Below are 13,426 nucleotides of genomic sequence, written 5' to 3' on the forward strand. Positions count from 1 at the left end.
TCTGATATGCACAAAGATGTAAAACTAAAAGAAAACAATATTACTTATTAAGCTTAACAGAGTATCTTAAAACAGAAACAATGTGTTTATTAAGACACTCAGTTATAAATAATCATAAATACATAACAGGTAAATAAAAATACTGTGTAGGCTGATGTAAATCAATACAACTGCAAGACAACTTTGTGACAGGCAAATAAATTATGGTATACTAAAAGTAAACAGCAGAGTGGCTTTGAAATGCACAGGTTGTCTCCAGCTGAAGCTCAAGTGCTAAAGGTTGCAGTCAGGCAGTGTTTTTGGTGTAGTCCCATCACCGTGACGGAGGCTTCCTCTGCCTCAACACTCTCACCCTCACACTGCTGCTGTGCGTCAGCATGTGGGTCACCTGGTCCAGACTGAGGCATGCCACCTTCTCCTCATTCACCTCCAGGATCTCATCTCCCACAGACAACAACCCGGCATAGAGCTTTTCAGTGCTGCTGTCCAACATGTCCTCCACATACACACCTACACCAGCAGATATCACATCACATGAACCTTAATAATATTGCTGCCAGCCGACAATGTGTAGATAAAACAGTGATACCTGAGTCAGTTCGCCCTTTCCCTCTGCTGATAATAAAGCCATAGGTCTGACTGTGTGGCCGGCTGAGCTCCAGGAGCAGGGTTCCGTCAGTGTAAACCTGGAGAATGCGTCCGACAGAGCGCACGGAGCTTGGGCAACTCACATCCTCCACACTGAGGCAGCGCTGCAGGGGGCTGTGGGCACAACACAGGTCACATCCTGGGACTCAATCCGAGGACCAGTAAACATCAGGACAAGTTTTACCTCTGAGCCCCCGGTTTGTAGTTTTCAGAGCGATCTTTCTTTTTCTGCTCTGACACAAAGCTCTGGACTGAGGCAGACTTTCTTAGCTTTAAAAATGGTGACCCCTGCAAAAAAAAAATGAAATAAGGAAATAAGCAAAAACAGCATTTGCTTGATCAAAACGAATGCACAATGTTGATTTTTCTATTTTCTGCAAAAAATTTACAAAAAAAGGGAAATAGTAAAGACTTCCCCCACTCACTTTCCTATAATTGATATTCTGAGGCCTTTGCTATTTGACAGAAAAAAAAAAAAAAATTTTAAATCATGTTTATCAATCACAATTTTTGAGTCAGTTTGATTTTGTCAAAATTCAAAACAAATAAAAAAAATTAATACAACACAGGCTTTTAATCATTGCCATTTAACACAAGGAATTTCTTCTTAACTCTTGTCCAAGCCACATACTTTAACTGGCAAAAGACTGACTGGAGACCTCTCACTTAAACAGCCCCAAGTTTAGATGTAATTTTAGATTTTCAGCAGTTACAGATGTTCCTTAAAATTGTCCAGTCCTAGATATTAATTTGAAACTTTACTCTGACTTATTTTATATTATTAGCGCTAACCACACGCCCTGAAGTAAATTTTACCTTTCAAATACTTTTCTACGCACCATGGTAAGCGACTGAACAGAGGGGGTCTTCTTGAGGAGGCCATGATACTTTGTGTGACCTGTAGGGGGCTCTGGACCAGGAGAGCAGGGCCGTGAGCTGGTTCTGTCCAGACTGCTGCTCCGACTTCGCCCCAGTCGGACAGAAGAGAAGAGACGACGAAGAGAGAGACGAGAGCCCTCCACCCTGAGATACAGAGAACCAATTAAACCAATGAAAAGCTATGGATTTATCTATTTAATTAATATATGGTATAGTGGTATACTCAGTTACAGTTACCCAAATATATTTAACTTCAGATGTCATGTTCAGAGAGGTACTTAAATACATGACTATATAATGACTGAATAATGCCTGGAAATCCTCATATAAGACTTATTTTATAACCCAATATTAAAAGGCCATATATAACACAAAATGGACTCTTGTGAGCTTTAAGCCATGCTCAGAAACATGTCTGAAGTTGTGTTTTGTTTCATTCACACATTCGAGCATTCCTGCATTATTAGACTTTTGTCTTCTGTTATGTTATATCATATCATGCCCGTACGTTATGTTAATGCTGTTGACTCTTGCCCGTTTTCTCCATGAGGAGATGAAATAAATTAAAATCGGAACCTGAAACCTGAGTCTGTCTACAACTCCAAAACTCAAAATGCTCTGTTCCACCTAGTGATGTCATGAAGCTGTAGTTTAAGTTAACAACTACTGTACCTTTTACCTTTAGTTCAGTAGAGATTGGCAATTCCATTGTTGAAATTATCCAAATGATTCTAGTGAAGGTGTATGGAGTTTAAAAACACAGTGGAGGACTTCCTGTACCATATAACATCACAAGGTGGAACAGGTGGTTTTCTGTTTGAGAATAGTTCAGCCTAAATATGCAGGGTTTGCGTGTTAAAACATGTGTGAATGAAAGAAAAACACAATTCCAGGTATGTTTTTGATGAGAAAACATTATAACATAAATCTGAAAATAGTGTAATACAGTTCACTATAATGAGCTCTAAAGCATAAATAAACTATAAAAACACAATATTTGCTTTCAAAAACTCACGGCTCAAGAGGGGAGTGATGCTCTGCTCTCATTGGCTGTTTTGATCTTTTGGTTCCATTGGGCGTGGATGCTGTAAGGATTTGATGATCTTCTGTGTGAGAAGAATAGTAACAACATGTGAGTACACGCAAACAGCAGAAAGAATCACGCTATAGAAGTCAGTAAACCCCTTTGCTGTTAATTGATAAAAGTAAATGTTGTTTAAAGTCCTGTTTTAATGGCAAAACAACAACATATCCATGGAGAATAGAAGGTTTAGAACCTTCCAGTGAAAAAAAGTACATAATGCCCTTTTAACTTTGATGTAAAAATGTGCTTGATTAAAGGGTCCACATTACACCATTTTCTGATCTGTTATAATGTTGTTTCCTCATCACAAACATACCTGGAGCTGTTTTGTTTAATTCACACATGTTTAACAAACAAACCCTGAATAATTAGGCTGAGCTCTTCCCTCAAACTGAAAACACTCAGGAAGTGCTCCGCTATGTTTTGAAACTCCATACACTTTCACTATAATCATTTGGATGATTTCAGTCCTGGAACTGATCTACTGAACAAAAGGTAAAAGGTAGCTAAGATAAAAACTGATACTACATGGCATCACGAGGTGGAAAAGAGCTTTGGAGATGTAAATAGAGTAATAATAAATAAATAATTACTTAAACATGTATGAATGAAACAAAACACAACTCGGGATGTTTTTGAGAAGAGTCAATTTTGCGAAATGTAGGATCTTTAATTCAATGACACATTATAATTACTGACCTGCTGACGAGGAAGATGTTTTAAACTTGACTTCAGGGCTCCCCTCTGCCACTCTTGACTCTCCCTGAGTTTGGAGCTCTCTTGGGGGCAACTGTTTCTCTGATGCCCTCTCCTCCGTGTGGTCCTCAGTCAGGTTCTGGCACTTCTGGTCTTTGGCTTTGCTTTTTTTATGTTTTCTGTCCGTCCTCGTGTCATTGCGCTTGCCATTGTGTGAAGTTGCAGAGGATAATGCAGGAGGAGAAGGTGAGAAACTTGGAGAAGAGTAGACTTTAGTTTGGTCTGAAACTTCTACATGTGAATGAGTAAGAGTTTGCTCAGGGGCATATGGATTGATAGGCAAGTCTGATCGTAGCGTAGACTGTTTATGGAGTCCATTTTGTTTTGTGTTATTGGTCCTTCTTCTGACCCCTGTGTTTGAGGCTCCCCTGCGGCCCATCTGTTCCCCTGCTTCTCCTCCATCACTGTCACTGTACGTAACCACGCCAATGTAGGTCTCTTTGATAGGTTCTGTGCGAAGACTGATGACTGGTCTAGCAGGTGGGACTGGATACAAAATTTGGCTTTGGTGGTTGTAAACTAGTGGAGTGGGATGAAGTTGGAGGTTGACCCCTAGTTGACCCATGTACTGGCCATCACCTATAGCTTTATACTGGCCGTTGACGTACTGTGATACATCAGGTTTGGATACCAGGATGTCTTGCCCTCGTTGCCCAGCCCTCCTCTTCTGTCGCTCCTGGTAACGTGACTCCGCCTCCCTCTCAGTTTCATCCTCGAAGCGTAGACGGCGGTTTGGGGAGGATTCTGGCCGTCGTCTCGTGGACCGACTAGGTGCTTGGGTGTGAGAAGAGCTGTTAAGGTGTGTGGGCAAAGAGTTCACCTGGGAGACAGCACAGTACCTGACCCCCGGCCTGTAGAAAAAAAAAATCTTAAATTATTGTTATTAAAGGTGCACTGTGTAACGTCTCAGACTGAGGGCCTGCTACATGCTTTTCTTGATATTTATTTGCCAGTTGTTAGCACCAAGCCATGTTACAGGTCAGATCTGAGGAGCCCATTTACAGGAAGAACACATGTTTACTAAGGTATTTAAAGGAATAGACACCTGTAATTGCACAAATACAAGACAGAAAAGTGTAATTTCATAATGCTGAACATTTTAGGCAAAGCAATAGCATCTCCATAGAGAAAAGAACATTATTTTATTGCACTATAGTCAGTTAACCCGGTTGTTATTGTTGGTGACAGAGTGTGACAGGAAGCTGCAGATAAAACATGACAGCTCTCCACAGTGGAGCACATGAGACAGGGTGTGACGACGTGCCCCCATATGACACTTCACTCTTGGGATGTAATTAGACAAAAATGTTCAAACTAATGTGAATATTATGTAAATGAGTTATATGGCAACATAAATTTGGCTAAAGGTCATCAAAGGAGTCACAAGATTTGTATGATATTACAGATATTTTCAAATTAATATTAGCTAATTAAAAAGAATTGTCGGAAAAAACTAATTGATACTAAAACTAGTATCAAAACTAGAAACTAGTATTAATACTTAAAAAATCACAACCATAACAAAATTTCACCTTTCCTGAACAGTTTAAAATTATCAGCGCAAGGAGAAATTCACATAATAAAATAAAGAAAGTAACTATTATTCACAATGACTCTCTTTTACTCTATTATAAAAATATATATATTGCCATTGAAATCGCCCTACTTCTTAACATGGAAAATGTTTTAAAAATTTTAGTATCATGACAAAATTGTAGTTGCAAGATGAGAAACACAATAACTGTTTTCAAAAGAACATAATACATAGATAGGTAATTACATACACCAAGATAGAACAATACCATGAAGTCCCATAGGATTAGATACAATAGATAATAGTACAGAGTCATGTGGACAGCTCAGACAGAGGATCCACCTGTTGAATTTCACTGGTTAAAGTTACACTCAGACATACAATAAACATTGTTCAGTGAAAGAATGGCCAGTTACTTACAGGCAGCGGGCGTCGGGGGCCAGCAGGTTGTGGTCGGCTCTCAGGGGTTCGGGGCGACGCTTCATACGAGCGCTGTCCGCACAACGCTGCTGCCGCGGCAACCGAGCTGACATAAAGGGTCTGACACACGCACAGGCCCGGGACAGGGGCAGCGAGTGGGGGAGGGGTGAGGCTGACGTCAGCTCACTTCATTGGTGCATGGGACAGAGGAAGGATTAGACAGAGCAGCTAGTCAGGACTAATTAACCTGACGAGAACTGACACAGACTGTTTACATCAGCAGTGTGGATGGACTGTGTTACAGTAGGGTGTATGTGTCTGTTTTTTTTGTTTGTTTGTTTATTTGTTTTAAAGCTACTTTTTAAGTTTTTTCATTGTTTAATAATTAATTATAGAATTTCAAAGTATATAAAGCATAAAGGTATACACTTTACTGGGAAAAGTACAGACATAATTTTACTCTAACTCTTTAGAGTGGCAGGATTTTACACGTTACTGTGGATTATGTTTAATTCATACAAAATCCTGTAATTCAGTTTTGTGCAAGAAAATGACAAAATTTCCCATTGCCATAAGCTTTTTGTGTGTTTTTCATAGTTTCTACATCACCTCACAGCCATAAAGAGAGCTAACAGATAAGACTGGCAGATAAAAATGAAAATCAGTTGTGTGACTAACAAGGATTTCATCATGTTTTTCATTTCATCACAATATTTCAAAATATTTAAGGTTGTCTGGGGATCTTTGTTGTAACGGTGTCTAAAAGTATGTTACAATTACCTGTGTTTGTTTCCATTTTGCTGATCCTCTGAATCTGAGACATCTAAATCAGAACCTGAAAAACAAGAAATTCAGCTCTGTTATGTACAGTTGACTTCCAAAAATAAAAATGCAGTAGAATGAACCTATATAAATTTTAGTTATTTATTTATATGGACAGTGCACATTAATGGACATCTGTGAGTACAGTGTAACTTTTACTAATGTAAAAGCCAGTTATTAAGTATTAGAAGAAAGAATAATGTAGAACAATTCCCACTTGAGTCTGAAAGCCTTTTAAGCATAGATATGTACAGTACATATACTCAGTATAATTTTACAGAAATGTGTACAGTACCTGTGTTATTCTCTCCTCCTCTCTCTGACTGACCCTGACCCTCAGCTGCTGGTGCTTTGAGGAGGTGCTGGAGGATGCTGCGGTTCAGCTGAACTCTCTGAGTCAGAGACATGATGTTGGTCCTCAACAACTCCGCCTCCTGGAGCCCGGTGAAGGGGTACGGCACTTCACTATCAGCAGTACTCTCGCAGGGGTCAAAGGTCAGACTGTCCAGGTCACTCTGAGAGCTGAACTCAAGTAGGTCTTCATCACTGCTGCATGAGGTGGAGCCCGCAGTGACGGGATCTAACACATGTGTGCCAGAGCTGTTGGACTTCATGTTGCAGAAGATGGAGGCAAATTATTCAGGTCAGGATAATTCTCTGCAAAAAAACCCAAAACAAAACAGAAAACAGTTAGACATAAATTAATTAAATGCAAAAAGGCAATAATTATACAACCCCCATATAGAAATCACTGGAAGCCTTCTAAGAATGTATTCAATAAACCTAAAACAGGCATAGTAAGATAATCCTCCTGGAAGTTATTCCACCTATTCCTGACCAACATTCAGGGCCAACATTCCTCGGGCGCTGCAGTGGGTTTAACCACTGCTTCTGTGCGGGATAAGAACGTCTACTTTACATTGCCTTAGATAAAGTGATATAGTATAAAAATAATGCTGTTCTCGGTGGGGCTAAATTGTCTGCGGGGAAAACATAGTTGAAATTGTGATTAAATATGCCTTGTATGATTTTAAAATTTGCATTTGGTTTACACTGTAAACAACTCCAGGAGATGACCTGAAAAAGACTAAAATATGAACTGATAAACTAGAATCAAATTAATTTCAGAACATTTTTGTAAAGGTCTAAACTATAGGTACAGCAAGGTTCTTCAATTAAAAGACAGGATATTTTGTTCTTTGTGGAGGACATTTTATTATCTAAAGAACTGCTGCCTTTGCGATTTGATAACTGAGCCCATCAAACTGTGATTTCAATTGCGATAAATTGTGCAACCCTAGTTCTGGGGAATAAAAACAAAATTAAGTGCTTACAGATTGATTACGTCACTCGAGCTATAAATGCTGACAGGGTCTGAGTCCATTCACACCTGAGCAGTTAGCACAGATGACCTGGCACACAAGTATCTCAATTAACAGATGATGCCTGAGCACAACAAGAGGCTGTAGGGACCCTGACCAATCAACACCTTGACATAAATAACCATTTATCCTGAGGAACCTAAGTGTGAAAAAAACACATACCTGAAACATTTTTTTTTCATAAAGTAAAAAGCATACCAAACTAAGCCGTAACAAATCAAAAACATACGGCGAAGATTACGCTGCTATGTAGGTCACAGAGATAAAGTGACTGCCTCAAAATCTTAACTTTGTCAACCAAAACTATGAAAATAATTTCGGCTTCTGGGTCACTTAGGAATTACAGTCTATTTCCAAACCTCTACTCATGTTTCATCTTATCGCTGTGGACCCTCCCCACAGTCCACAAATGCTTCAAATATTTTGTTATCCAGACAGCTGTCTCCTTCTCAGTCCTCTAAATGCACAAAACAATTGTTTATCTAACAGATGAAGTGACCTGTGAACAATGTCATAAAGGGAAAACACAGAAAATAGTTAGCTTGTCAGGAACACTAGAAATTATATATTAACGCAGTTAACTTTAGTTTGCGCAACAGTCCATATCTTATACTTTTCTCAATGAACTGAGCTGAAGGTGCTGTTGTCTTACCTCTAATATCCATACAGCCCATACTGAATGAATAATAATATCTCTGTAATCTCACCTGGATCAGAGAAGTCCTCACTTTGTCCATTTCTCTGGCTGTCTCTCCCTCTCTCACCCTGTATTTCTCGAAGTTTTGAACATCTTGGTTGCTCTTGTAGACGCCCACAACTGGATCTGACTGGCTGCACACTGCTCCGTCTGTCCAGGGCTTGAGCTCCTGTTGGCGGAGGCTGTAATTTTGCCCTCCCTATGGGCAGAGTCTGGAGCAAGGCAGAGGAAGTGTTTGTGTTGGATGATATGGAATTTCCTTTGTTAATATTGCAGCTGCCCCTGTCTGTACTGAAGTAGAGGCAGAACTCTGTGAGGTTTAGCACAAATTCAAGGCTATGAATGAAAAATACACAGGCCTACGGTGCACATATAAGTTTTAATATTTAAAATGTTTTGACCTCATGACCTATTTCCAACTTTTCAAGCTACAGATCTTATTTCAGAGTGGAATTTAACCAAATACATTGTTGTTCAAGTGAAGCCAGGGTTAAATCATGTATTTTGCTCATTATTTCTTCTAGCCTAGTCATCATGTAGGCATTTGATGACCAGATTTTCAAAATAAAAAACTAGGACCATCCCTGGTTTGGGGTAGCTGGTAATAATAAAATTGTGAAACGAGTGCTTAATTAAGGAAAATTGTTGTGCACTCGGCACTAATATGAATCAATATACACATTTTCATTGTGTTTTGGTCATTTTTAAGCAGCTTTGCTATATTTTACCTAAACAAATGACAATTTATGTCTCTCTTTACTGTTGGCAGGTATCAGATTCGTCAAAAATAGGGACACCTGTGACATTTCTTATATAAAACTGGGACAAATCACTGGTCTTGGATAAATCTGCTGGGACAGGGGACACAGGGCTCAAAAATGGGACTGTCTCGGGTAAATAGGGACGTATGGGCACCCTACTTAGACAGTTATTTTTATGCAGACTGTTGCTATGTTTCCCAATCAAGAGTGCAGATGTTACAGATATTCTTATTGTAATATCTTATACATACAAACAAGACAAATGCAAAATTTCTGAATAATAGATCATAACTATTAAGCAACTGACCTGATAACCTGTAGCCTTGTCCTGGTAATAATATGATACACTACACATTGTAAACGTCTATAACATTGTGCAATTTCTTACCTAAGATTTTGACTTGAATTAGGAAATCCATGCATCAAAGTACAAATATTTAAAAGTTAATGTTTCTCTTAGTAAAACAAATTAGCTTCAGTTTATCCCTGATGATAAGTGCACTACAACTCCCAGCATCATGTACAACACACCGGAAGTGACGTTAGGTCCTCTCGGCTGTCGCCGGTTTCCCGCGTGCTGTTTTGTGTTGTGCAGAGGCAACATGGCGGCCCCGCTGGAGGTGGTGGTGAGCAGTGACTCGGGCTCACAGCTGTGGAACTGTACCGTGTTTGACCTGCACAGCGGCTCCAGCCTGCTGTCATACCGCGGGGGGAACAGCTCTGCCCGGACACTCACGGTGCTCAACGGGGAGTACCTCCTGTCCGCGCAGCTCGGAAAGAACTTCATCAACGTGTGGGAAATCCAGAGAAAGGTCTCACCACCGTGGAGATGCTCACTGTCCTCTACATAACCAAATAACTAACTTTAATGAATTCCTGCAGTACTTTGTTGACATAATTCTTGACAAATAGCAAATGGGCTACTGTAAATACGAGATCTGCTGCTAGTTGCTACCATTAGGCATTGCAAGTGCACAGTCAACAGAGGTGGGCTTATAAATCCATGGCTGTTCTTTATTCAGTCTTTGGTCCTGCTACAACATGCTGCATTCTTATTTATTAGCTCACACTTTCTCATTGAATGAAAACCTGAAGACTAAATGTTTACGTTGTTTTCTTTGTACAGGATCAGCTGCAGCAGAAGATCGTGTGTCCAGGTGTGGTGACCTGTCTGACGGCCTCACCAAATGGATTGTTCCTCGCCACAGGTGTCGCAGAGGCGATTTACCTATGGGAGGTGAATGTGATTTAAAACATGTTTTGTATGGCTCTTAGATTACTGTAATGGCCAATGTAAAATCCAAATCAATTTTTTTGTAAAACACATTTCATAAACAAAACGGTTTCCGAAGTGCTGCACCTATAAAGATAATATTAAAAACAACAGAAAAGTATACAACAGCTCAAGTTAGCTGTACCTAGAGCTACCTTAGCTGTGTCTAAAACCAGTAAAGTAAAATAAAATAAAATGCATGAAATAGCAATGAATAAATAAACAGAATAAAATAATAAAAATAATTGAATAAAAATAATTAAAAAAACACAGAGGACCATAACTAATGTGGTTAAAATAAAAATGGGTCTTAAGACCTAAGACACTCCACTGTGGGGGATGTTCGGCCATAGGTTGGCAGAGCGTAAAAATATATATTGTATTGATCCATATGTGCTCATGTTTAATATGTTCTTTTATTCATCAGGTGTCCACAGGGAAGCTGCTGTCTGTGCTGAGTCGGCACTATCAGGACGTCACCTGTGTGAAGTTTACAGATGACAGCAGTCACTTTGTCTCTGGAGGAAGAGATAACTTGGCTTTAGTGTGGAGTTTAGCCAGGTATGACTCAATCACTGCTCATTATATCATCTTTAGTGGAAAATAAAGCTTTAATTTGGTTATTGAGTTTTAAGTTTTACAAAATGTTTTAGTGAAGCTAGAATAATTAAAAATGCAACGTATGAGTACTAGATAGTGTTTGGGAAGTTTTTGATAGTGACCACTAGAGGGAGCTTTTACATAGCCCAAGTGATGCTTTACAGGTTCATGTTCCTCTCCTCCAGTTAGACATCTGTCAGTCTCTTATTGCAGACTCTTGGTGTTGCTAGTGACATTATCCAGTGACTGTAGATTCACCACATCTCATTGGAACATGTTATACTCACTACTTTCTCCCAATTGCATCAGCTTTTTCATCAAGATAAGCACTTTTTCTGTGCCCAAACTGCATTATTGTAACTTGTGTGACATCTGATAATTCATTTGTGCTTGTTCAGCCTGTTGCAATTATATACAAGACTTAGAATTAATTGCCAAATGCATAACTTCAGACTGCTTACGGTGAGGATTTCTTTATGTTTTGGCAAACCAGTCACCCTTGGGCGATTTTAAAATCCCTATGATAAATCCACTTACTTTTTATCGTTGACAGCTGATAAAGTTGTATGGTACATTTTGCCAGAATTACGGGAGTGCATTGCTTAAGACCTGATAGATCAGCCAATGGACCTTGCCAAAACGACCACTTTTAGCAGTATTAGAAAAAGTCTGGATGTTGGTTTCACTTACCGTGGTGAGTTTTGGTTGGGGATGATGTTTTCAGTGAGTGGTGAGATACAGTTGATGTGTCCTTAAAGGAACTAAAGGGAAGCACTTTATAGCATCCACTCTTTTTAGCAGGGCTCTTAATGTTTTTACACACAGTCTGTTTTTGGCAGTGGTCGTTTAGAGAATAGTTTTTATCATTAGAGCTGGCAAAGAACATTTTATAACTCAATAGTGCTCATGGTAGCAATGGCCTGAGTTAAATTGTTGCATTAAGAGACAAAAATGATAAAAACTGACCACAAAAAACAAGTAGCCCCAGTGGCATCGAAGGATGGGTCAAAAACAGAGGTCTATTTTTCCTACAGGGACAATAAAATGGATCTTATCACCAGCAATTGGGGGAAACACTGGAATTGATCATTTGTAGTGACATTGATTTAAACAAGACATTTTCCAGAGCTTGTGATGAATATGAGTATTCATGGTCTTGACTAGGTGTTCGATTTTCAACAAAGAGGTGAGAGTGACTAACTAAAAAACTGTTGACAAATGCTAACTAGGTTATGACTGTAATTTTATGTGTTAGTGACTTTTAAGCTGTTGTAGTCCCAGCCAAGTCAGTCTTTTCTGGTCAGACTGTGTTCAAATAAAGCTCTGATTAAGTCTAATTTGAATAACAGAACTTCTAACAGAGTAATGCTTTTTTCTGTTTAAAAGTTTGGTTCCTAATGTAAAATTTGAAACTGAAAAAAAAAATATATATATTATTTTAGTGAAACCTTAATTATAATGATCTTAACTGTGTTTTGGTAAAAATGAATAGTCAAACCCTTCATGGGCACTTTAAAGGACCTGATTTCTTACCATGAGTCAGGAACATATTTTAATTTGAACTTTTAGCCCTTTGACAGTGTGAAAATGCACCATGATAGTGAATCATCTGGGATGGTGTCAGGCAGTTGCTTTGCCATGGTTCTTATTAACAGTGTGTCTGATTAGATGAAAAAAGGTGAGCCTGCCAGTAGCTTCTGTTATTACCAGAGAAATTGCAATGAAAAATTTATAAATATAAAGTATTTATATTACATAAAATATATTTTATAGTAATTCGTTTTTTATTTAGCAGCTTTTACGATACAATCTATTATGCTAATAGGCCTGTCACAGTTACTGTATTGACTTATCGTTCAATATATGAAAGATGAACCAATATATTTTGGGGCTCAATATTTATTGTGGGTACAACTTCTTTGTAATAATGCAAGATTTTATTTTATTTTTTTGTTGCAATGCCAGAGCTTTGTGCTGCATAGGGTTTAATAAGTATCTTCTATGGCTAATTATAGCTTCATTCTGCTATTTAATTGTTGCATCTCATGCCTTTAAATATTGAAGAATTATCCTGTTATTATTATTGTGTCAGTGGCGCAAAGTAATTTTAATTATCGATTATCGTTATATTTCATTGTAGCAATATATCATGTTTCAAAATGTGTATCTCTCAAGGTCCCTCAAGTTCACAAAAAAAAATTTTTTTTTTAAGTGTCATTAAACAGCATCTTCATAAACAAGGGGTACTTCTGTTCTATATACATGATTTACAATTCCAATTAAATGATTTGTCAAGTAAAAATAAAAATCTGACCATTTGTGGGTTTCTAAATAATGTGAAATGATGACCATTGCCATAGCAATGAACAATCAAAAACAAAATATACCTTTTGAATTGAAAAAAGTCCTTAAAATGTTGCATGGATGGAACTTGCATGCTGTTTTGGTTGTTAGCAAATTTAGATTCACAGGCTTAAGATTTAGTTGGAGGCAGCTGAAATTGAAGTGCACAAAATATCTGACCTGCCACATTAGCCATTTTTAGATGCATTCTTATCCAATTTGTGGAA

General features: G+C 38.4%; 2 protein-coding genes across 3 annotated transcripts in view; one reads left to right on the forward strand and one right to left on the reverse strand.

Moving 5' to 3' along the window:
• Nucleotides 1-155: 155 nt before the first annotated feature.
• On the reverse strand, nt 156-9,467 carry si:dkey-121a11.3 (uncharacterized protein KIAA1614). 2 transcript variants are annotated; one of them, XM_020938142.2, is made up of 10 exons: nt 9,372-9,467; nt 6,439-6,800; nt 6,102-6,156; nt 5,322-5,507; nt 3,311-4,218; nt 2,543-2,633; nt 1,488-1,671; nt 833-936; nt 590-762; nt 156-510 (listed from the first exon to the last, which is right to left on the reverse strand). In XM_020938142.2, exons 2-10 carry the CDS (start codon nt 6,755-6,757, stop codon nt 314-316), a joined length of 2,217 nt encoding a protein of 738 aa, XP_020793801.2. In that variant the 5' UTR covers nt 6,758-6,800; nt 9,372-9,467; the 3' UTR covers nt 156-313. The 2 variants fall into 2 exon arrangements, with proteins under 2 accessions (XP_020793801.2, XP_055020935.1); XM_055164960.1 differs by lacking the exon at nt 9,372-9,467 and adding an exon at nt 8,233-8,299.
• A 98-nt stretch (nt 9,468-9,565) lies between these two features.
• wdr18 (WD repeat domain 18) overlaps nt 9,566-13,426 on the forward strand; it is a 47,808-nt gene continuing 43,947 nt past the window's right edge. The window contains exons 1-3 of the mRNA XM_055165121.1: nt 9,566-9,795; nt 10,110-10,220; nt 10,684-10,817. Of these exons, the coding sequence (XP_055021096.1) occupies nt 9,586-9,795; nt 10,110-10,220; nt 10,684-10,817 (455 nt within the window). The 5' untranslated portion in view covers nt 9,566-9,585. The remainder of the gene's footprint in view (nt 9,796-10,109; nt 10,221-10,683; nt 10,818-13,426) is intronic.

This window comes from Boleophthalmus pectinirostris, unplaced genomic scaffold (assembly GCF_026225935.1).
Source record: "Boleophthalmus pectinirostris isolate CB_2022bp ecotype Guang Dong unplaced genomic scaffold, ASM2622593v1 HiC_scaffold_7, whole genome shotgun sequence".
Classification (NCBI taxonomy): Eukaryota; Metazoa; Chordata; class Actinopteri; order Gobiiformes; family Gobiidae; genus Boleophthalmus; species Boleophthalmus pectinirostris.

Bases quoted from the DNA above. Each gene is read 5' to 3' on its own strand.
- si:dkey-121a11.3 (XM_020938142.2), bottom strand. From the start codon at position 6,757: ATGAAGTCCAACAGCTCTGGCACACATGTGTTAGATCCCGTCACTGCG. The intron at 6,157-6,438 runs GTACTGTACACA...CTTGTTTTTCAG, and splicing joins AGGAGGAGAGAATAACACAG to GTTCTGATTTAGATGTCTCA. The intron at 763-832 runs GTAAAACTTGTC...TTGTGCCCACAG, and splicing joins TACAAACCGGGGGCTCAGAG to CCCCCTGCAGCGCTGCCTCA.